At 42.2% G+C, this 25,610-nt stretch overlaps 1 protein-coding gene across 6 annotated transcripts in view; it reads right to left on the minus strand.

Moving 5' to 3' along the window:
• ERO1B (endoplasmic reticulum oxidoreductase 1 beta) overlaps positions 1 to 9,869 on the minus strand; it is an 81,511-nt gene extending 71,642 nt beyond the window's left edge. For all 6 annotated transcript variants that reach the window (XR_003796937.1, XR_003796938.1, XR_003796936.1 and 3 more), the window contains exon 1: positions 9,544 to 9,869. Coding sequence is in view for 2 of the 6 variants with exons in the window: in XM_029244553.1 (XP_029100386.1) it covers positions 9,544 to 9,645 (102 nt within the window). In the remaining 4 variants the exon portion in view is untranslated. The remainder of the gene's footprint in view (positions 1 to 9,543) is intronic.
• Positions 9,870 to 25,610: the final 15,741 nt, after the last annotated feature.

The following is a 25,610-nucleotide window of genomic DNA, read 5'->3' on the forward strand; positions in this document are numbered from 1 at the left end:
CCCATAAATATACAATTAATTTATGACAACAGAGCCAAGAATACACAATGGGGAAAGGATAGTCTTTTCAATAAACAGTGTTGGGAAAACCAGACATACAGCCACATGCACAAGAATGAAAAGTGGACCATTATCTTACAGCATACACAAAAATTAACTCAAGTGGGTCAAAGATTTGAACATAAGACCTGATACCCTAAAACTGCTAGAAGAAAACACAAGTGTTAAGCTCCTTGACATCAGTCTTAGTGATGATTTTTTGGATTTGACACCAAAAGCAAAGGCAACAAAAGTAAAAAACAAACTAGTGGGACTACATCAAACTAAAAAGCTTCTGCACAGGGCTTCCCTGGTGGCACAGTGGTTAAAAATCTGCCTGCCAATGCAGGAGACAAGGGTTCAAGCCCTGGTCCAGGAAGATCCCACATGCCGCGGAGCAACTAGGCCCGTGAGCCACAACTACTGAGCCTGCGCGTCTGGAGCCTGTGCTCCGCAACAAGAGAGGCCGCGATAGTGAGAGGCCCGTGCGCCGCGATGAAGAGTGGCCCCCACTTGCCACAACTAGAGAAAGCCCTCGCACAGAAACGAAGACCCAACACAGCCAAAAATAAATAAATTAATTAATTTAAAAAAAGAAAAAACTTCAAAACAAAAAAAAAAGCTTCTGCACAGCAAAGCAAAACCACTAACAAAACGAAAAGACAACCTATGGAATGGAAGAAAATATTTGCAAATCATATGCAGTAAGGGGTTAATATCCAAAATATATAAAGAACTCACACAACTTAACAGCAAAGAATAATCTGATTAAAATATGAGCAGAAAATCTGAATAGACTTTTTTCCAAAGAAGACATATGGATGGCCAACAGGTACACGAAAAGGTACTCAGTATCACCAATCATCAGGGAAATGAAAATCAAAACCACACCTGTCAGCATGGCTATTATCAAAAAGACAAGAAGTAACAAGTGTTGGTGAGGATGTGGAGAAAAGAAAACCCTTGGGCACTGTTGGTGGGAATGTAAATTGGTGCAGCCACCGTGGAGAACCGTATGGAGGGCCCAGAAAAAAATTAAAAATAGAACTACCAAAAGATCCAACAATTTCACTTCTTGGTATTTAACTGAAGAAAACAAATATACTAACTTGAAAAGATATATGTAGCTCCACGTTCACTGCAGCATTATTTACAATAACCAAGTACAGAAGCGATCCAAGTATCCATTGATGGATGAATAAAGAAAATGTAGTATATATACACAATATATCTAGTCATGAAAATGAATAAAACCTGGCCATTTGCAACATGGATGGAACTTGAGGACATAATGCTTACTGAACTAAGGGAGAGAAAGATAAATACCATACAGTCTCACTTACACGTGGAGTCTAAACAAAACACAACAACAACAAAAACCAAAAAGAAATCTAAGCGTATGCATACAGAGAACAGATTAGTGCTGTCAGAGGCGCTGGGGTAGGAGGTTCAGGGAAATGTGGGAAGGGGGTTAAAAAGTATTAGCTTCCAGCTATAAAGTCAGGGGGATGTAATGTACAGCACAGTGACTACAGTTAATAAGACTGTATTATATATTTGAAACTTCCTAACAAAGTAAATCTTAAAAGCTTTTATCACAAGAAAAAAAAATTCTAATAATGTATGGTGATGGGTTTTAACTAGACTTATTCTGGTGATCATTTCACAATATATAGAGATACCAAATCATTATGTTGTACATCTAACATTGATACAGTATTATGTCAATCATATCTAAATAAAATTTATAAATAAATAGAAATGGAATACCACCAGTATCTTTGAAGTCCCTTTTTAATTATATCCATCTCCCTCCTCTTAGAGGTAAAAATTTTACTTTCGTTTATTTCTTTTCTTTATAATTTCATCACATATGTATCCCTAAACAATGTACTTAGGTTATTCTTTCCTGTTTTTGAACTTTAACATGAATGTAATCTAATGTGTGACTTCTTCTGTGATGTGCTTCTTTTGCTAACATTTTACTTTGGCATTTATCAAGATGATGAATTTTATAGTAGCTCATTTATTTTCACTGCTGTAAATGTTACATTATCTGAAAATATCACAATTTATTTGTTCTATTGTTGATCTATTATATACGGTAAGCAGAGAGATGGCCCCCCAAAGATGTCCATGCTCTAATTTCTGAAACCTGTGACTATGTTAAAAGGGACTTAGCAGACGTGATTAAGTTAAGGAATTTAAGACGGTGAGATTACACTGGATTATTCAGGTGGAACCAATACAAAGTTCTTTACAAGAGGGAGACAGGTGTGTCAGAGTCAGAGGAAGATTGGAAGATTCTACACTGCTGGCTTTGAAGATGGAGGAAGAGGCCACAAGCCAAGGAACACAGCAGCTTTTAGAAGCCTGGAAAAGGCAAGGAACAGTTCTCCCCTAGAGAAAGGGAGAAAGAAGCCTTGTTCACACCTTTATCACACCTTTAAGACCAATTTTCAGACTTCTGGGCATAGAACTATAAGATAATAACTTTGTGTTATATTAAGCCACCAAGTCTGTAAATTTGTTACAGCAGCAATAGGAAACTAATACAATTCATATTTAGGTTATTTCCAGAATCAGCTAAAGAACAATGTCATACGAACATTTTTGTACATATCTCCTGATATATACGTGTGTGTAAGACTTCCTCCAGGTTATATGCTTAGGAGTAGAATTACTAGAAGTACATGTTCAGTTTTACTAGGGAATGACAGGCTTATTTCCAAAACAGTTGTACCAGTTTACAACCCTACCAACAGCGGATGGGAGTTATTGTTGAATCATATCCTCACCAGTATTTTATATTAATCTGTTTCCATTTTTGCCAATCTAGTAAGCATGAAAGGGTCTCTGATTTTTTTTTTTGCACTAATGAGGTACAAAGTTCTAATGTTTTATAAAACATTTCTATTCTTGTGTAAAATGTCTGTTTATAGCTTTTGTTCATTTTTCTATTGGGTTGTCTTTTTCATATTGACATGCAGTAAAAATACTGCTTTTTCCCTATTCTGTTTTAACCTTCTGGAACTCCAGTTATCATATCAGACCTTCTTACTCTATTCTTCACATCTCTTAAGCTCTCTTAAACATCTACCATCCTGTTACCTTTCTGGGGTTCATTCTGAATAACTTACTTGCACTTCTCTTCCATTCATTTATTCATTTATCCAACATATTTATTGAGAGCTTAACATAAGCCCTGCACTGTTCTAATTACTGGGAATGTAATATTAGAAGAAAGAGAATTCTCATAGAAGAGAAAAACAAATGAATGACCAAAGTATAGAGTCTGTCAGATAGTAATAAAGTGATATGGAGGAAAACTAGAGAATTGAGACAGGTGTTACAGAATCGGGGCTGCTAAATTTTTAAACAAGGATAATTATAGAAGGTCCAACTGAAATTTCAGCAAAACTTAGAGGGGAAGGAGCAAACCAATGCTTTTTTAGTGGGGGGGTGGTGGTGAGGGGGGCTGGGAGAGGAAGAAGCATTCCAGGCATTGGGAATACTAAATGCGAAGGCCCTGAGGCAGTAAGCTTGCCCAACGGCTCAGAGAAACAATAAGGAGGACTACATAGTAGGTAAAAGGAGAATTAGAGGACCTTTATTAAGATTGTGGCTTTTCTGAGTCTGGTGTTTTCTCACACCAACCAATTCTCCACCTCTCCAACATTAACTGGGTGCCCAATTCAATTCTGATATCACATGGAATTACAGCAGACCCCAAAGATTAAGGGTGTAGACACACAGGACTGCCCCGACTTAAGATGCCAGCCCCAAGCCACCTGTAACTGACAGACCGGCTATAGACAGGGGTTCCCACAACTTCCTTCTCAGGTTTGATAATTTGCTAGAATGGCCTACAGAACTCAGGAAAACACTTTACTTATGTTTACTGGTTTACTGCAAAGGGTACAACTCAGAAACAGCCAAACGGAAGAGATGCACAGGGCAAGGTACTGATTGGCGTATGGGGGGAGGGGGCAGCGTGCAGAAGTTCTGTGCCTCTGCACTGCTCTTCCAGCAAGTCTATGCGTTCATCAACCTGGGAGCTCATCGAATCTCACTGTTCTATGAGTTTTTACAGAGCTCAATCTACAGCACCCCTTGCCCGAACCTGGAGATCAGTGGGTAGGGCCGAAAGTTCCAGTCCTCTAAGCACTTGGCCTTTCTGCACCAGGCTCATCCTGAAGCTCTCTAGGGGTTCCCACTAAGTCACCTCATTAGCATAAACTCAGCTACGACTGAAAGGAGCACCCCTATTTCTCAGGAAATTCCAAGGCTTTTAGGAGCTTCGTGCCAGGAATAGGGGATAAAGAGCAAGTATGTTTTTGTACCGTGCACAACACTGAGTGAGGCAGGAAGCCACTGGAAGAGCTTTAAGCAAAGCCTAAAAGGAACATGGAGTACAAGGCAAGGATGAAGGGTTTCTCTTTTATATTGTATGGTCAGGGAAGGCGACAATTTAGGTAAGTGGACATGGCAGATAAGGTGACGCTTTAGCAGAAACCTAAGAAAGTGAGCGAGTGAACCACATGAATATATGAGAAGAGTGTTAGCTCGGCAGAGGAAACTGCTAGTCCAAGAGTCTCAATGCAAGAACACATTTGCCGTGTTTGAGGAACAGCTGGGAAGTCAGCTTGGCTGCAGCATAGGTTTAAGGGGGAGTAGACTGTAGAAGAACAGATTTGAGGGGGAAAAAAAAATCAGGAATTTGGTTCCTGATACATCAAGTTCGTGATACCTATTAATTATCCAAGTGGAGAGGTTGAAAAGGTAGTTGGATGTATGGATCTAGAGCTGAGAATCCTAGTCTGGAGATTCTGAAAGTCAGTTATATAGATGGTATTTAAAATCAAGAGACTAGGGCTTCCCTGGTGGCGCAGTGGCTGAGAGTCCGCCTGCCGATGCAGGGGACACGGGTTCGTGCCCCGGTCCGGGAGGATCCCACGTGCCGCGGAGTGGCTGGGCCCGTGAGCCGTGGCCGCTGAGCCTGCGCGTCCGGAGCCTGTGCTCCGCAACGGGAGAGGCCACAACAGTGAGAGGCCCGTGTACCGCAAAAAAAATAAATAAAATAAAATAAAATAAAATCAAGAGACTAAATGAGATGACAAAGGTGGAGAGAAGAAAGACTACAAGATTTGAACCCTGAGGTTCAACATTAGCGGTTAGGGACAGAGGAGGAACAAGCAAAGGATTCTAAGAAAGACTGGCCTGCAGAAAGACAGGGAAAAAAATCAGAAAAGTATACTATCCTGGAAACCAAAAAAAGAAAAAAAAACCAAGAAACATATTTCAAGGACAGTGAGTGGTGAGCTGTGAAAAAGTCTGCCGATTGTTTTTGTTTTTTTTTTTGGGCGGTGGCCTCTCCCATTGCCGAACACAGGCTCCAGACACACAGGCTCAGCGGCCATGGCTCACGGGCCCAGCCGCTCCACGGCATGTGGGCTCCTCCCAGACCGGGGCACAAACCCGCGTCCCCTGCATCAGCAGGCGGACTCCCAACCACTGTGCCACCAGGGAAACCCTGCCGATAGTTTTTAAACCTTAGCTTTTTAAACTACTGGCTTTAGCAGCAAGGAAGACATTAGTGACCTTGACAAGAGCAGTTTTAAAGAAGTGGTAGAGCCAAAGGTCAGGCTGGAATGGGCTGAATGATCAGAAGAGGAAAGATAAAGGTAACTCTTTTGAGGAGTTTTTCTATAGAGGGGAAAAGAAAAACTGAGCAGAGTCAGAAGAGATGGGTGGCTCAAGAGAGAAATTTAAAATAGTAGAATTAACAGCATGTTCTATGATGACAGTAACAGTCCATTAGAGCAGGAAAAATCAATGATCCAGGAGAGAAAGGGAAGATTTGCTCAAGCCATGTCCTTGAATTAGAAAGAATGGGACTAAAACACAAGTAGAGGGATTGACCTTTGATAAGAGCACAAACAGTTCATCCATGGTAATCTACAGGAAGTCAAATTATGTGTGTCAGAGACTAGTAGGTGGACAGATGTGGATCATTCTGATTACTCCAACTTTGTTAGTGAAATATGAAGCTAAAAGTGATGGAAAAGGAGGTGTTGGAGGGTCAAGTAGAAAGAAAAGTACATTAAATGGATGTCTGATTCAATAATCATTTTTTTCTGCTAGGTATAATCAGCTATTTAATCCATCCATTGATTTCTTAATTTCATTTCTAGAACTTCTATTTCATTATGTTTTAATCTTTTGGGTAATTCTTTAAAATTTCTTGTTCTTTTTCATACTTTCAAGGCTTTTTATTTAAACACATTAAACAGTGATTTTAAATTATGTCTGATATTTTCAAAATCTAAGGTCATTATAGGTCTATTTCTATAATCTATATTTCTAATATGTCATTCATGGTGCCTTTGTGTGTTTTGACTATTAGCTTATTCTTCCTGACACTTTATCTTCAAGAATTCTTTAGGGCCTGGGTTGAAAACAAATCCCAGTATATTTGGATATTTGCTTTTACCAGTAAACTGGGAGCGTACCAACCTGAGGCTGCTACAAATTAAATTTCCCACTTAAAGCTTTTCCCAGTACAGGTGGCATGAATTTGCCCTGTATAAGGGCTGGTTCATGGTTACAAATTCTCAAGGCAGTTTTTTTTTCCCTTCCCCTAGCAAGTTTCTTCACTTTCCCCTTACTTGTGGTGGGTTTCATTTCTCATTTACCCTTGTATTGAAGATGTAGCTCTGTGGAGCCCAATCTTTATGGTGGGGCCTCCTTTTATTTCCCTCTCTTTGGGCAGGCACACACTTTATTTGTTCACTCCACTCCATGCAGTTGTTAAAGCAGAAGGCTCAAGGTGTTCAGAGTTCGGGGGAAGTCCTCAAGGTAATGGGACTGAAGCAGCACTGTTTGAGTCTCAAGGTTCTGGCTTTCCATCCTGGGGGGGGTGCGGGGCGGCTTTATGTATTCCTTGATTTCCTGCCACCTCAGAAATGCATTTTAAAAAATTTAAAAATATATCTGACTGAAGTTATTTCTTTACAGGAAGATTAACTTGTTATATCACTTGTATGCACTATGTTTTTAGTTCCTATATTTTGCCATAATACAAAGCATATTTGCATTTCATTTATAAAACATGGAGTATGTGGTGTACAAATGCCTATCATTTCGTGTGCTTAAAAATAATTTTATGCTTTTAATGTAAGGAGATAATATTCAAAATATTCATCTCCTTAACTAAGTTCTTCTGAAGTACTTTTTAAAAAATCTAATTCTTCCCTTTATTCTTTACCGTTTTTCTTCCAATTTAGTGTATGAAAGAGAAAAGAAAGAACTGGCTTGGTTCCATCTTTTTATTTTCCTGGGTCTCCCTCTGCTCTATTTCTATACCGCAAAGAAGCAAGCACGCTGAGATGCACTGTATAAACCAGAAAGAAGCCTACTGGGGCTCCAGTCTAATCTTGTTCACTTACTTAACAAGTGTGATATTTATCATGTAAGCTCTCTTAACGTCATTTACCTCAATCGGCCCACAGATATGTCAAATAAAATGAGATAATGTATATTTAAACATGTTACAGATTAAAGTACTATCTAAAATATGATCCAACACTATATTAGAAAGTACCACTGGAAACAAAAAACATATATATTCATTTTTGAGGACTGTTTGGTACAATGCTACCTTGAATATGTGCAAATCTTTAACTATTGAACTATATATATTCATTTGGACATAATGAAACTTAAATTACATATATTCACTTGGATATAATAAAACTTAAAGTACACATGGAATTATAAAGCATTAATACACATAATTAGTGATAGGAACCTAAAACAAAGCTTCTACATTGGTAATAAAGTATACAATTAATATATGCTATATAAAGAGAAAATGAGAAAAATCAAAATTTTAAAAAATAGCTAAATGTAAATTCTTCTCAAAAAGAAACGACCCACTAATAACTAGAAAATAATTTTGCCAAAGACAATTCGGAAAATATACTTTTCGTAAGTCTGGTAGATATGCCCAGATTGCCACTATCTATTTCAGTGTTTCCAAGTGGGGTTAAAAGATAGTTACAAGGGTAACTGCATTAGTTACTTGCAAGGCTGGTTTAAAATGCTGATTCCTGGTTCACATCCAGATCCCTTAAATCAGAACATCTGGTAATGGACCCAGAGAATCTGCATTTTTAACATCCCCCCTCCCCACCCAAACCAAAAGTCTGCCCCTTTTATTTTTGTCAAATCATTCATTTAAAAAATATTCAGGGACTTCCCTGGAGGTCCAGTGGTTAAGACCTCACCTTCCAGTGCAGGGGGTGCGGGTTTGATCCCTGGTCGGGGAGCTAAGATCCCACACGCCTCGCAGCCGAAAAACCAAAACATAAAACAGAAGCAACATTGTAAGAAATTCAATAAAGACTTAAAAAATGGTCCACATCCAAAAAAAAAAAAATCTTAAAAAAAAACTTCAAACAGGGACAGAAACTGAATATTCGGGCATTCGGGATTCAGAACACCATAACACTATGACACTGTCTGAATAAAAAATGAGAAAAACATGTTTACACGGTTACCCTCAGTTATCTTCAATTTTACTTAACAATCAGCATTAATTGCTTCAATCGACGTCTCCCTCATTATCGGGCCACCTGAGACACCTTTTGTGTTTTTTGCTTTTAGCAGTTTTGCCACTTTGGAGCAGGTGCAGGCAAGAGAGCACCTGGCAGAGGTCTACTCAAATTCTCCTATATGAAAAAGAAGCAAACACCTTTCTTAAGGCAAAGGGCTGCGGGAAGCTAACGCTCTGATTTCCAGCATATCGAGAACCCTTCCTTAAGATACGCCTCACAAAGACAACCCCCAAACCCTAATTTACCAGCCAGCACCTCACTGCTGATGGAGCCAAGATCAGACACAGACCTCCGGCGACGCCACTTAGCAGACCGAGTACAAGCTGGGTAAAAATACGGCGGTCCTGAGCGAGGGAAGATGCGAGGGGTTCTCTAGTCCGAAAGTCGAGGAAGTTAAGTTTCGTCCCCCTCGCGATCCACACGGCTGTTGCAGGCCCGCGGGGTCTGTCACCTCCTCTCCACCTGCCCGCCGACCCCCTGAGCTCGCCGCGGGGAGGGCTTCCCCATTTCTCTGCGTGCTCTCTTCCCAAAACAGACGCGGAGGTTTTCATTCCCGTCCCATCTCCCGCCACACTCTCAGCCGCTTAAACATCAGAAAGACAGAAACGAAAACACCTCCGGGGACCGTCACCATCTTCCTCATTCTCCTGCCATCACCCCAGGAGTGTCGCCAGCCCCGTACGCCGCGAGCGGCTCGCAGGCGTTTCCTGGGCTCAACGATCACGGTTTCAGCCCCCCTCCCCGCCCCCCCCATCTTTTCCGCTCGCCAGAAACCACGCCGGGCTCCGGCTCCGGCCCTCCCGCGCCTCAGCCGCGGCCCGGTCGCCGCCGCTGCAGCCGCCGGCTTTCGGCCGGGGGTCCCCGCACCGCCATCACTCGGGCTCACCTGGGCCTCGACGACGCTCGGGAGGAAGCTCAGGGTGACCAGCAGCTGCAACGCGGCCGCCGCCCCCTGCCCTGCGCCGGCCCGCCCGACCCCCCGGCTCATGCTGACCTCTCCCCTCGCCGCGGCCGGCCGGGCCCCTCGGGGCCGGAGAACGGCGGGCGGCCCGGGCGACGACCCAAGGGGACGACTCCGGCGGCCGAGAGACTCCAGGGTCAGAGGTCTGCACGCCCGTCGGGAGGTAGGGGACGCTCTGCCTGGCGCCTGGCAGCTGTGAGCGAGGCTGGTGAGTCGAGTGCCCCCGACCTCATCCCCCAGGCGGCCCCGCCCCCGGCCTCCCCTGCGCCGGCCCCACCCCCTCCGACCGCGAGGCCTTTTGGGAGTTGTGGTCCCGCGCGGCCGGTAGGGCGCCTCAGGCCGGAAGGCGGGGCCGGCGGCAGGGGAACCCGGGAACTACAACTGCGGAGACCGCTCCGCCTCCCCGGGGCTTCGGACTGCAAGGCGGCCAATGACTGGGGACCACGCGGGCCTCCAAAACAAGAGGCTGTGCGGGCGGTGCGGGTGGGAGGGAGCGTCCTCCTTTGCAGCCGGCCACCCGCTGCGCCCCTTCCCTTGGCAGTTGCTCCTGGAAAGGGAGCGAAGGGGCCCCACCCTGTGTCTTTGCCCCCTGACACCGCACGGCCGCGAGGCTCCAGGATCTACGCAAATGAGAAACGAGGGCTCCTGGACTTTAAGTGTCGGGCGCTTTCTTTGTCTCACCCACTTTTCTGTAGCCTCACATCTACCGCGGGTGCCTGGATGAGCCACCTGCGACTTGTGGAGATGGCTTCGGCTCCTCCTTCATCTTATACGCCCCAGACGTGGATGTCGTCCTCTGCCTCGTCCAGCTCCCACTCCTATGCTGACACGTACAAACATAATTATATACATAATTACATAATTACAAACACAAAGGATGGGACGTAACCCAAGTTCATAATAAAATCTGGGAATGGGGATGAACACACAGAAAATTTTGGAGTGATAACTGGGTTCAGCTCCCACCTCTAAAACATCCTAGTTTGTTATGTGGCTTTAGACAAGTTACTTAACCTCTCTGAGCCTCAGTTTGTCCGTCTATAAAGTAAACACACTAATACCCACCTGAAACATTGTTCTAGCATTGCATAAGATTATAAACGTAAAGGGCTTAGTATGGTGCCTAGTATAAAAGAAATGTTCAGGGCCTCCCTGGTGGCGCAGTGGTTGAGAGTCCGCCTGCCGATACAGGGGACATGGGTTCGTGCCCTGGTCCGGGAAGATCCCACATGCCGCGGAGTGGCTGGGCCTGTGAGCCATGGCCGCTGAGCCTGCGCGTCCGGAGCCTGTGCTCTGCAACGGGAGAGGCCACAACAGTGAGAGGCCCGTGTACCGGAAAAAAAAAAAAAGGAATGTTCAATAAATGACAGCTGCTGTTAGCTTTATTAATATTCTTGATTTCTAGTAAACTAATAAAATACATCACCTTACATTTATGCAGTGTGTATTAGTTTCCCACCGTTTGTATAACAAATTACCACAGATTTAGTGGCTTAAAACAAATGTATCATCTTACAGTTCTGGAGGTCAGGAGTCCAAACTGGATCAGCAGAGCTACATTCTTTCTAGAGGCTTTCTCTAGGGGACAATATGTTTTCTTGCCTTTTCCAGCTTCTAGAGGCCAGGCGTTCCTTAGCTCATGACCGTGCATCATATTGTCACGTTTCACTCCCTCTGCTTCTGTTGTCACTCACTCCCTCTGCTTCTGTTGTCACATGCCTTCTCTTTCTAAACCTAACTCTACCGCCTCCCCCTTGTAAAGATCCCTGTGATTCCATTGGGCCCACCAGATAATCAAAAATAATCTTCCCAACTCAAAATCCTTAACATAATCACATCTGCTAAGTCCTTTTCGCCACATAGGGTAACATACTTTCAGGATCTGGGGATTAGGGCGTGGGCACCTTTGGGGGGCATTAATCAGCCTACATATATCTTATGAAGCACTTTCATAGTGCAAAATAAAAATGCAGGGTCCTGGCTCAAAAAATAGTAAGAATTTCAAGAGAGCGACAGCAGAGCATTAAGGCCAAGGGCAGTGCCCTTCTGAGCACAGGTCACATGCCCAGAAGCCAGCCCTGCTGTCCTATTCCTTTTCAGCACCTCTTTCTCCTGCCTCCAAACATGTCTAGCTCATCCCTAGCTTAAAAACAAAAAGAATTTTTACTTGATTCTTCCAACTACTTTTCCATCTTTTTTTCTTTGCCAAACCTATATTTTCTATCCTCCCGTTTCCTTCTTTCCCTCATATAAACGTACTCTGTCCCCATCAGTCTGCTAAAGCTTTGCTCTTATCAAGTCCAGTGGACTTTCCTCAAGAGTCCTTGTCTCTGTTCAGCGTTTTATGTTACTGGTAACACATACATCCTGGGATGATGTTATAAAAAAATGCTGGGAAATTTTTGTTGTTGTTAAAAAGAGTGGATTATAAATTTACTTGTTATAAAATCTCAGGTCCTTGAATAGATCTTTACTCTTGGGTCCTCTCTTGGATGCGCAGTTTGAACCTTTCCATCCCTAATGCTATGGTTGGAAGTTGTAACAGAAGTAAAGTGTATGCGCTAATTCTCTTTGGTTGCAACCCACAAAAATCAGCTCTAGCTAAAAAAAAATTTTTTTTTAATAATAGATTTTAAAAGTGTGGAATAGCTTATAGTACTGAGGAAGATTTCACCACTCACACCTCCGGAAATGCAAGTCCATCAGGACAGCATTCAGTGACTCCAAGGAGAGTCTTACCTAGGACACTGCCATTGGACTGATCAGTTCCAATCATTTTAGTCATTGTCTCTCCTATCAAAATTCAGATTTCTTCTAGAGTTTAGCTTCAGGGGAGGGAGCAAGCTCTTTGATTGACAACCACACAATACCACACAAAATGAGCAAGACGTAATTACACAGATGAACAGTGAGTGCTACTGCCTTCAATCATTAAAAGAAGGGAAAAAGACACTGGTCAGACAAAAGTGACAGATGTCCCCTTCAGGAAGTCATGCTTTTATTCGAGTACTCCCTTTGCACATACTTTTTTTTTTAATCTCAGCATATATTCACACATTCATTAAATTGTCCCAGATGTCCTGAGTGCAGAAAACCAAGAAGCACACCTCTGGACACTGGCAGCCCAGAAATAGCAACAATATGCATCCTGTAGTTTATGTAATTTTTGATTTACTTAACATCACCTGGATTAGATGAACCTAATTACCTGGAACTAAGGTGTAGAAAAGTTGACCACATTGCTCAAATGGAAGAATTTATAGGCCTTCCAGATCTATTAATCTGAGAAGGGCCGGCTAGGAAGTCAATCAGTACAACTCTCTCATTGCAAACAATGACAATTTATAATTGATTTGGTTGGGACAGATTATTGGAGAGGGTTAACCTGGAGGAACAATCTTAGTATAGATAGTAATTCCACTAGGGCCAGCTATGACTGTATTTCCCGTTATTCTTAATGGAACCAAAATCAGAATCAGCCATGGATGACCTCAGTGTGCTTCAGCTTTTCGAATGAATAGTGTCAAAATGTGCTTAAGTCAAGATGAATAATAGTCATATTTGAAATGTAGTCACACTCACACCATGCACAAAAACAGATTTATATTTATTGCAGATCCCGTTTTGCTCTCAAGTACAAATGATTCCCCCATCTCTCGTCCCTTTGTTTCACCTCCCCTACTTTCCACTCCACATCTCTCTTCTTCTCTGAGTCGATGGCCGAATGATCTCATCCCTGTAGTCTGGAGTGAGTCATCCAGAGTCTATGGCGGTTCCTATCACCACATTCATTTAGCACCAACAATCTGCTGCTCTGTATTAGAAGCTGGCTTTTCCTGTGAATACGTGTATTATAGATATCTAGTGTGTAACGTTGTAGAGGACTAGCTCTTCTTATTCTATGTTCTCTTTAATAACTATCTCAGTTCCTATGAACAGTAATTGATAAATATTTGTTGATTGACTGGTTAATATTATCTAGGATCTTAATTTATCTTGGAAGACATCTATCTCACAACCAATCCTGGGTATGGTGCCCTCTGAACATTTCCTATGGACAGCTGGGACCTGGCTTCCTTGGGCCGGAACATTTCTGGTGAAGGCAGTAAGGTGAAACCGGCAGCCTTTCTTTAAGGCAATGGATGACAGTTCTTTAGAAGTGTATTGGGGGATTAGCAAAAAAACTGAGGGAGTAACACAATTGTCAGAGGACTGGTTGAAACCAGTTACTGGAAATTTACTACTTCAAGAGTTCTGTTTTTTTTCTCAAGCACTTCTTGATATGTCCATAGCTAATGGTTGAAACAAAGGCTTGAGAATTTTCTTAGTAGATGACTGTAATGCTTAAGAGATTTTGTGAATTAACCAAATTGCACTAAGTATTTACATTTCTGAGATATCATCAAATTGTGTTTCTTTGATTTTTTTTTTATAGCTTGGTTAACTTGTGACTTCTAATGAAGGAGGAAATTGTTGACGAATGGCTCAAAATAAAAGTCAAGGGAAGGGCTTCCCTGGTGGCACAGTGGTTGAGAGTCCGCATGCCGATGCAGGGGATGTGGGTTTGTGCCCCGGTCCGGGAGGATCCCACATGCCGTGGAGCAGCTGGGCCAGTGAGTCATGGCCGCTGAGCCTGCGTGTCCGGAGCCTGTAAAAGTCAAGGGAATGGGGTGGAAATTTACACACCAGTAATTTTCACTCCTGATAGCAAGCTGAATTGTGATTAATGCACCTGCTGAATAATGACAGCAATCTGGTGTGTTTAAACAACTGTATTTGTAGACAGCACTGGTGTGTTAACAACCGGTCATGGCATTTTTTTAAGTGGATTTCTACTTGTAACTTAGTTATATAGTTGCTTGATGATAGGATTTCTGAATTTTACTGAGGGCATTTCTTCCCCTTTTCTTTTCACAATAGGGATGAAAAGTAATCAAAACAAAAGAATTTGGCTGGCCTGTGGCTTGTTAGTTACCTACCTAAAGTATTCATTGCTTTTTCTTGAATATTTACTCAGCTGTGACACTCAAGTATTTTCACTTAACAGCATTAAAGCTGATAAACTTAAGTTAGAATTATTTCCATTTCTAAAGGAGTTTACATAGTGATACATGCGGTTTGGATAAAACTTTATTTTATATAACAAACATATTATGGTATTGTGCTAGAAGTTCATATATCATGTGATCAGGGGAAACACCTATTAAATGTAAATAATTGGAAAACCTAGAATCATAATTCTGCCAATTTCATCCTCCTACCTAATTTCTAGAATGCAAAAGACTTCACATAGTCATAATTATGATTCTGCCAATTTCATCCTCCTACCTAATTTCTAGAAGGCAAAAGACTTCACATAATCATGAAGTTCTTCACCGCTTCCTACACATTGGGACTGTCTGACTTCTATCCACTTTCCTACTCCAGTCCGTTCCACAAAGTGTCCAGGGTACACGACAGTGAGGGCTAACACCGAGAAAGAATGTTTGCATGACATAAAAACAAACATGCCAGGAAGGAGAGAGGGACAAGGTCATGGAGATGGTGATTGCAGACAGGGAAAGGCAGAGAAGGTCATAGACGGTCATTCAATGCTTGTTGGAGGTGTTTCTGTGTCGGCAATGACTGAGTTCTTCCCTCCTGTCAATATGGACCCCCAGCCGTTGGGAACCTCAAGAAGTTTAGTTTCTCCAAATTCAGTTGCTTCATATATAGAGTTCAGTCAGCTGCTTCATCTTTTGTGTTCCTGCTGCTTCTCCAATGGTCACATTCCCAATTCCTCCCCCACTACTGCCCTACTGTCCCCCTTCTCCAACCCCTTCCCCCAGTAGAATCTGGTTTTGATTGTCCAGTATCAGTTGGGAAGAAGCTTGACCACCTGTGCATCACTCTCTCTCACTTGCCAACATCTTGACTCAGATACAGATTTCATTTGGCCTTAACAGAATCACATACTTGCTTGTTTCCACTTCATATGATTTCCTTTGTTCTATTTAGGAAATCTTTTTGTTTTTTCATGAGGTATAGTTGATTTACAATATTGTATCAGTTTCAGGTGTACAACATAGTTATTCTTTTTTTTTTTTTTTATAGATTATACTCCATTTAAAGTTGTTGTAGGGACTTCCCTGGCGGTCTAGTGGTTAAGACTCTGTGCATCCACTGCAGGTGCAGCAGGTTTGATCCCTGGTTGGGGAACTAAGATCCCGTATGCCCAACAGTGCAGCCAAAAATAAAAATTAACTAATTTATTTATTTAAAAAAGTAAAGTTATTATAAAATGTTGGCTACATTCCCTGTGCTGTACAATGTAGCTTGTACAGTGCTGTCCTTGTAGCTTATTTATTTTTGATAATCTCTCATAGATACACATTCTTCAAGGATCTTCTCCTTCTACTGGAGCCGGATGATGTTGCATTTGAGATGTTACATAAAAATCCTGTGCTCTTTTCTGGAGAAAAGATGAGCATAACACATACTCTGCAGGACACTGTAAGTGCCCCTTACCTAATATCTCGTAGGGTTGGAATCCGAGTGGAATTCTTATTGTCTGTGACAGTTGTCCATGGTCACCCACAGAAGCAGGATGAACCACCATACTAAACTGCATTCTCGGGATTCCAGTACCCCAAGAATGAAACAGGTCATTTATGCCTCTCTTTTCTTCCATAATCCCAGGGATTCACTTTCCATTGTGCTAAACAATAAAATCAACTAACTATTTCTTAGAAAATACTACCTATTTTTATCAGTCTGAAGTTGCCACCAGGTTATAAAACCATCAGAAAACCCGGAGAAAATATCCAGTTATCTCAGAGATTACTTTACAATTACTTGAGAGAACCTTTCCCCCCCAGTTTTCAGGTTCTGCTTTAAAAAATGTCTGAAAATCTGATGTTCCTAGCCTGTGGTACTTTTTTCAGACACCCCTGGATTTATCATACAACTAAATTAGAGTGATGCTTCACTGTACAAAATAATTTACCAAAGAAGTAAATGTCTTCACTGTCGGCGTTTGTTTGTTTCTTTGGCCGAGCCACACTGCATGCGGGAACTTAGCTCCCCAACCAGGGATCTAACCTGTGTCCCCCTGCCGTGGAAGCATGGAGTGTTAACCACTGGACCACCGGGGAAGTCCCCACTGTAGTTTTTTTCATTGCAATGGGTAACAATTTATCAAAAATGGTTCCAAGTTTTCTAATAACAAAAGAACATTTTGGAAATGAGTAGTTGTGCTTATTCAAAAACTTGTGTTTATACCCGAAGGCTTTGTGAAATCATTTTTTAATAGACTTAATTTTTTTAGAATAGTTTTAGGTTTACAGCAAAACTGAGCAGCAAGTAGAGTTCCCTTATACCCCCGCCGCTTAAAAGCACAGCCCACCCTGCTGTCAATATCACCCACCACAGTGGTACATTTGTTACAATCAATGAACCAACAATGAACCAACACCGACACATCGGACTTACCCAAAGTCCATAATTTATATTAGGCTTCACTCGGTGTTGCACATTCTATGAGTTTTGATAAACGTATAGTGACATGTATCCATCATTTGGTGGCCCTTAAAATCCCCTATTCTCCACCTATTCATTCCTCTCTCCCCAGTGAAATCAGTTTTTTAGTAAACTTACTATCCTGAGGTTTATGTCAAAAATGGCCAAGTCTACTTCAGCTGGAATTAATTCTAACAGGAATTAATTCTAAAGTGAAACATCAGAATCATTAACTTGTAATGATTTCACTCTGCATTGTGTGCTTTTAAGAGAAAACAAAATGCATAGTTGTGTTCAGTTATCTTATTAAACATTAATGATTATGAACTCGATCTTCTGAACAAAACGATGACCAGAAGGGTGGGATTTTAAATCTTGCAGTAAAACCAGGTACCTGGAGCTAAGTCAGAGACAAGAAAAGCATCTGCCACGCTGTCAAGGTTAGGGAAGAAAATTAAGATACAGGATAGCTTTGGGATAGCAGCCTCCAGCTCAGACTTTCCGATATTATCCTCTGCCCTCACCTGTGAAGCGACTGGTGCTTCAGACAAGAATTAGCTTGGGATCCTTTGCAGCTCAGCCTGTTGCATAAGGTTCTTATGCCACCTGCATTTCCCCATTCTGTATCTATGTAAAAGCATAACTCTGACTTACAATTCTTTGAGTAACAACTGAAAAATCTCTTGCCTGTCCTGAAAAGTTTCATACAATTCATCATCATTTTAAGTAGAAACTTACGAATGTGTCCTTGCTTGTTAATTTCTACGACACAGAGGAGTGAAGTGGTCAGTTCCCTGGCACTAGAGCTCAGGAAAGTGTGGACACACATTCAGCAGAGGTGTTATAGGGGAGTTTAAGCATCAAATGAATGATTGGGCCAGATGATTTTTAAGAGTTTTTCAATCTTCACTTTCAGTGATCCCACCTAGAAAACGGAGAGCTCTGCCAAGCCTTTTGTCACCAACCAACCAACTAACCAACCAACAAAAAGCCTTCTTCTAACATATTTTAAACATTTTAGAATGATCCCTCTGATTTTCAGTATGAGCAACTCAATAAATGACCCATTATCCCATGTACCCACATTTAATAGTTTGAACTGGAAAGTAGCTATAAGTTGCAAATTCAGTGAATGGAGCAGTCGGCAGCCATATTTTCCTGATTTTTTAAAATACATCTTTATTGGAGTATAATTGATTCACAATACTGTGTTAGTTTCTGTTGTACAACAAAGTGAATCAGCCATATGTATACATATATCCCCATATCCCCTCCCTCTTGCGTCTCCCTCCCACCCTCCCTATCCCACCCCTCTAGGTGGTCACACAGCACCGAGCTGATCTCCCTGTGCTATGCGGCTGCTTCCCACTAGCTATCTATTTTACATTCGGTAGTGTATGTATGTCGATACTAGACTACCTATAATAATGTGCAGGAAACGGAATGTAGGATACTTTGAGGACAAAAAAATAACAAGAAAAGCCTTATGATTCAAAGATCCAAACTAAAAAAAAAGCTGGTGTTTAGAGGAAGGGGGCTAATTATTGTGGGGTTATTTTAATAGAGCTGATTATTTAGGAAACACTTTAAAACATCCACATAGCCGTGTTAGAAAGAACTATTTGGGAGAAAGGACACCAGACTGTCTTGGAATATTAGCATACCATTTCCCTCAATGTTCACAGCAACAGCATTAGCAACATTTGGACTTTTCAGATTTTAAAGATAACCTTATCATCCCAAAGTGAGTATGTCACCCATCACTATCATTACATGTAAGTATGATAACCAAAAATTTTGTTTCGGAGGCTTCCCTGGTGGCGCAGTGGTTGAGAGTCCGCCTGCCGATGCAGGGGACACGGGTTCGTGTCCCAGTCCAGGAGGATCCCACATGCTGTGGAGCGGCTGGGCCCATGAGCCATGGCTGCTGAGCCTGCACGTCCGGAGCCTGTGCTCTGCAATGGGAGAGGCCACAGCAGTGAGGGCCCCGCGTACCGCAAAAAAAAAAAAAAAAAAAATTGTTTCATTTGCAAAAAGCATACAGAAACCAAAGGGTAGGCATATATCTCCTATGACCACATGTACCTGTCCTGCATCTACCTTTCCTCATTGCCCACCCTCCCCTTACACACTAGCCCTATTCCTTTGGCCAATTTAAGAGCATTGCCCTAACGGTTCTCTCCTCTGTTTCCGGCGTGCCAACTTGCCACTCTGCAGCCTTCCTCCATCAGTATATAAAAACGTGTTGTAATTATGCCCAGCCTTTAAGAACACTTTCTTGACCCTATTTCTGCCACACCTTTCTTTTTACAGAACACTCCATGAAATAGTTCTCTATATTCACTTGTGTCCAATTCTGCTCATTCTATTTTCTCATTGACCCACACCCATTGTTTTTGTCCTCACTATTCCACCAAAACTGCCCTTATCAGAGCTCGCTACAGACCTCTAGATTGCTGTATCCAGAGGTCACATCTTAGTTCTCACGTATGTGACCTAAAGCAGTACAGTTGATCGCTCTCCCCTTGAAACACATTCTTCCCTTGACTTCCGGAATACCACAGCCCTGGTTTTCCTCCCTCTGTCTCCTTTGCTGGTTCTTCCTTCATCTCCACAACCTCTAAATATGCTCTTCTTTTTTATTATTTATTTTCACTCCCTTGGAGATTTCCTCGTCACTTTACATGCCATCAAATGAGAGTGACTCCCAAATTTCTGTCTCCAGCCCGGATCTCTGCATTCAGCTCCAGACTCATGTCCACCTGCCTACTTGACACATTCACTTTGATGTCTGACAACCATCCCTGCCCTGGGATGCTCCTCTTGCCATGGTCCCCATCTCAGTAAATGGAAACTCCCTTCTTCCCGTTATTCAGGCCAAAATCCTTGGCGTTTTATTGTCTTTTTCTCTCTCACTCCAATCTGATCCAACAGCAAATCCTGCTGTCTCTCTCTTCAAAATACATCCAGAATCTGATCACTTGTCACCGTTTCCACTACACCACCATCATCTCTAGTGTGGATTTTACTGTAACAGCCTCCAAATTGTTCTTACTTCTTTCCTTGCCCAGCTTTATTTTTTTCCTCAACAAAACAACTGTAGTACTCGTGTTAAAGCATACGTCAATCATGTCATTCCTCAACCTTCAACGGCTCCCTTTTCACTTCTCATAAAAGCCCAAGTTTTCACAGTGACCTGTGAGGCCCTATGTAATCTGCCTGCATTATTTCTTTATGTTTTCTTTTTTTTTTTTTTTCTTTTTGGAGCACATAATGGTTTATTAGTAAATTGCAGAGTATGACAAGACCCTAGAGCATCTAACCCGCATTCCTTGTCATTTTATTTTTTTATTTTTATTTTTTTACATCTTTATTGGAGTATAATTGCTTTACAATGGTGTGTTTGCATTATTTCTTTAACCTCATCTCCACTTACTTTCTCCTTGGCTCATTCATCTTCAGCCATATTTGCCTCCTTGCTTTCTTCAGACATAGTGAGCAAGCTTCCACCAAGGGCCTTTGCAACTGTTGGTCTCTGCCTGGCATACTCTCCTCCAAATATCTATGTAACTCACTCCTTCACCTGCTCCAGATCTGCACTCAAAATTCAACTTCTTGGTGAGCTTTCTGTATCTAGAATTGTAATCCCCCTTTCCCTGGTATTTCCTGTCTTTCCTCTGTTTTATTTTCTCCTTAGCACTATTTGAAAATACAATTTTACTTATCTTGCTTATTTCTTTCCTTTTCAGCTGGAGTGTAAGCTCCATGGGGGTGGGAATATTTATTTGATTCCTCCTCTGCACCCCTAGTAGTCACTCAATAAATATTTGTTGAATGAATGAATAACACTGTAGACTTTATGTCAAGTACTTTCTAATCCATGCTGAATAAATGTCCTACAATCCTCAGTTACAAAAGTAACTGTAAGGCCAACTGGCCCGAGGCAGGGGAACGCAATCAGACTCACAGGTTGAAACTGACCTGGAGACTTTCCAGACCACCCAGTTCCAGGAACTGACCTGGGGACTTTCCACCCGGCCCAGCCTTCCCGCCTTTCGAGGGGCGGGACTAACGGTCCCCCACGATACCCGAAAAGACCACCAAATAAGGAATACCCTGCGCCCTCCCAGATTCACCACACCCCTTTCCCTTCTTCCCCTATAAATTCTGCCCAAACCCTCGCCCGGGCGCGACTTCTCTGGCCCCTTTCTCTCGGATCAGTGAACCTCGCCCTGGAGCGTTCCCAAATAAAGCTTGTTTAAGCTCTCCTCGGTTTTTGGTGCCATTCCTTACAGTAACCTTGTGATCAGTAAGGATAATACAATTGCCCTGGCTGAGGATAAGACCATAGTTCCTGTTCAGCATAATTAAAACAATGTATCAGAGACAAATAGCGAAAGTAACCCATGAATGATTTTTCTGGTGCTCCAGGTACCAGGAAAGTACTAGGGAAAAGTATTCTATACTATTGCTGGTTCAGATTCAAGAAGTAAAAGGTAAAATCACAGCATAAGTATAATTAACCCAAAGTGTATCATTTGTTAACCAATAAATGATTAGTGACTCCCTGCTGTACTTCTTCAGGTTCTCTCAGAATAGGGACTCACCTGGTGGGCATACAAATGGATTGAGGCAGAAAAGGAACAGTTGCAAAGGTCAGATTGACCCATGAAGCACAGTAAGTTTTGCCAAAATTACTTACCCTGCTGATGGTTCTTAGAAAGCCCAGAGTTGATCAAAAAGCAAATGTTTCTAGTTTTCATCTTTCTTTTCAGCCTTTAGCAAACAGAAAAACATTCCCTATAGTTGTACGGATCTATTGCAAATTTACAACTTAGTGAAAAATTAATAGAAATCCACCTGGACTAATTTAAACAGAAAGGAGCAATGTGCTATAAGGATATAGCTATAAGCAGGAGTGACTTGGGGGCCACAGGAGCAAGGAAGCAGCCAGGCTGTGTTACCAAACACAAGTTCATGCATCTGATGCACAGTTGAGGCCAAATGATACCGAAATGACAGTTTGGAGCAGAGAAAGGTTTACTGCAGGGCCATGCAAGGAGAACAGGTGGCTCATGCCCCCAAAACTCCGAACTCCCCAAAGGGTTTCAGCAAAGCATTTTTAAAGGCAAAGATGAGGGAGGGGCATGGTTGGTTGCTGCAAACTTCTTGGTGTTGGAATCCTTTGTTCTTGAAACTGTCCAGGTAGGTTAGGTCACCATGTTCCTGTAAACCTCCAACAGGATGTTACTCTCTGCTCTGCAACTTTTTATCTCTATATGAATGGAAATGTGTTACACCCTTAAAGGTCAGAGCCTTGAGAATGCGCTATTCTGTATATTTCAGGCTATAGGAAACATTCTCAACTCAAAGCAAAAGCAATAGAATGCACAGGTTAAAGTAAAAGAAACAGGTCTAATATGGAGTCATATTTGTTCTTCCCTATTACAGCTGTAGGAATAAACTGGAATGAGGGGCTCAGATTCCTCAGGAATCTCAGCGTATCTCATCTCTGCCTTTTCTGGGTGTCAACTTTTCCTTTTCACTGCATAGCAGCTTTCTCTGCTTATCTGTCCACATAAGCAGAACATGGCAGCCATTTTCTCTAAGATTTACTTCTCTTCCTTTCTAGAACGAGAATATAATCTCTTGGTCCCAATTCCAAATTCTCAGAAACTGCTTGAGCCGGGTACCCCCCCCACAGATGCACCAGATTTGTATAAACACGTATGCTATTTGAACTGTATAGATGAAAGTGGGCCATTGCAAGAATACTTAGGAGTGGGCGCAGATTGATTGAGGCAACCCAGCAGATCTCTACTTTACTTAGGTTTCTTGGAAGTTCATGATAAAGTGTTATATTTACCATACTAACTTTTCTCTTACCCCTCCGCTAAGGTTCAGTCTGATTTCTCAAAAGTAGTAAGTATTTTATGGCAAGATTGGGGCAACCATTTTTACCTTGAGCACTTTGAGTCAAGGATCATGCTTGGCTTGTTCACTACTGAATCCCCATTTCCTATTAAGCCTGGGATAAGGACTGTTAATGTCAGTTGTTACTGTTACAATAAGGACCCAACAAAACTCATTGAATACTGCTGACATGGAGGGGGAAAAACGAGTAACAAGTGAGAGGATGGCATAGTTCCTCAGTAAAAGCCTTAAAGGGCACAGATATTTTAGTTTCTCTGACCTTGTTATAGAACCAAAACATGTTGTAGTGGTAGCAACTGACAATACCCAGGAGGATCTGACATTAGTAGGGACCACTGCAACAGAATGAATAAATAGCTAAAGAGGATCTGTATTATGTAAGCCCTGGTATATTTCAATGATCCTAAATAGACTTGTCAACTACCAGTCTCTTGTGTCCATCAAGTCAGTCTCTCCAGAGATGGCTAGGGTGTCAATCTCTCTAAATTCTTTCAAGCTGTGTTTGCAGTCTGGGATAGGATTTTCCTTTTCATTCTTGTATGCATGCTTATCACAATAAACAGACATCTGAAACAAAAGATCAAATATCATTAGTGATTACCCTTGGCTTAATTTCCCTCTCACATTTGGCTCATCAACAGAAACAGTAACATGGGAATTCCCTAGCGGTCCAGTGGTTGGGACTCAGCACTTTCACTGCTGTGGCCCACGTGGCCTGGGTTTGATACCCGATCAGGGAACTAAGATCCTGCAAGCCCTGTGGTGTGGCAAAAAATAACTAAATAAAATACAGTAACAAAAACAACCTACGCTTGTTTTACTTGATGGAAGACAGCAGCTCCTACCAGAAATGAGCACTGTAAATGTTGCTGTAGCCACACCACTCCAACTTTCTCTCAAACCTGCTTCTTTTTGGCTTATAAGGACCTGGGACACTTTGCTGCAGTGCTTGCACCTGGACAAACATCTCCTCAAGCAACAAAATACAATGAAACTATAAGGGGCTATAAATAACTGCTTGCCTGTAAAGTGGGGCAAATTATCGACAAGAAGATACAAAAGGACCAGAAACCCAACTGCCACTTCTGAGGAGCTGGGAGCAAAAGGAGGGAACAGTGCATGCCCCCTGCACACAGCACCACTACCTAAGCCACCCCTCAGGCCTGACCCCTGGACACACCTCTACCCTCACCCCATATGAGGAACATATTAGGCTCACTCCCCTTGGGGAGTGAGCAAGGGAACCTGTTACTTGTTTTTACTCCCCCCTTGCTGCAGCAGGGGCCCCAGTAAAGCCTTGCCTGAATTTCTTGTCTGGCCTCATTAATTTCTATTGATTAAGGAGGCCAAGAACCCTGATTGGTCTCAATTTCACTTTGAGATTTTTCTATCAGGGTACACTATTCCAAACATCTCCTTTCAGGGCCTTGGTTAACCTTTCCTCAGTGCTTCATTGCCCTGTGAGTCCACTTCTCTTCTCCAGAGGAAAGGGAAAGTAGCCTCTCTTAATCCAAGGTTGGAGAGCTCTGATATAATCAAAACAAAACAAGGTCTTATCCTGTGAGGAAGAGGAAACAGTTCTATGCTTTATACTGGGAAGAAGTTATTTCAACAGATAGACTAGGAACCAAGGAAAATAAAGATGTTAAAAGGCCTAGTGAGTTGAAAGCTGATTGATGAGCAGAAAACAAAGGAAAACATGTGCTTTCCTTAGGGCAACTGTAAACAACATTACTATGATTATTAGGCTAAACCTGTGGCCCTTGGCATAAAGAAGCAGTCTAATCTAAGGCTCCCATGTAGCCAACACCCTCAAATCAGACTAAAAGGATCTCATGCTGGTAGTCTTGTCTGCTCCTCGTAGACAAGGAGGAAAAAAACCCCTCCAAATTAGGCACTCTGGATTCCCACAGGTTAACTTCAGTCAAATGTGAACTCACAATTTTGAAAAAAATCACCAAGCATACAGGAATCACCTGTTCAGTAGAAGTCAGCAGAAACAGTAAATAACAGATTTAAGCCTCTGAGGATTCCAACTCCAGGCATACCCCAGATAATTGTGAGTTCAGTTCCGGACCACCACAATAAAGTGAATGTCGCAATAAAGCAAGTCACACACATTTTTTGGTTTCCCAGTGCGTATAAAAGTTATGTTTACACTATACTGTAGCCCATTAAGTGTGCAATAGCATTATATCTAAAAAAACAACAATGTATATATCTTAATTAAATAGTACTTTATTGCTAAAAAAAATGCTAACCATCATCTGAGGTTTCAGCAAGTCATAGTAGTAGCATCAAAGGTCACCGATCAGGGGCTTCCCTGCTGGCGTGGTGTAAGAATCCGCCTGCCAATGCAGGGGACACGGGTTCGAGCCCTGGTCCTGGAGGATCCCACATGCCACAGAGCAACTAAGCCCCTGCGCCACAACTACTGAGCCTGCGCTCTAGAGCCCACGAGCCACAGCTACTGAGCCCTCAAGCCACAATTACTGAAACCCACACGCCTAGAGCCCATGCTCTGCAACAAGAGAAGCCACCACAATAAGAAGCCCGCGCAT

Source organism: Monodon monoceros, unplaced genomic scaffold (genome assembly GCF_005190385.1).
Source record: "Monodon monoceros isolate NGI ecotype Baffin Bay Population unplaced genomic scaffold, NGI_Narwhal_1 Super_Scaffold_4, whole genome shotgun sequence".
In the NCBI taxonomy this organism is placed as follows: domain Eukaryota; kingdom Metazoa; phylum Chordata; class Mammalia; order Artiodactyla; family Monodontidae; genus Monodon; species Monodon monoceros.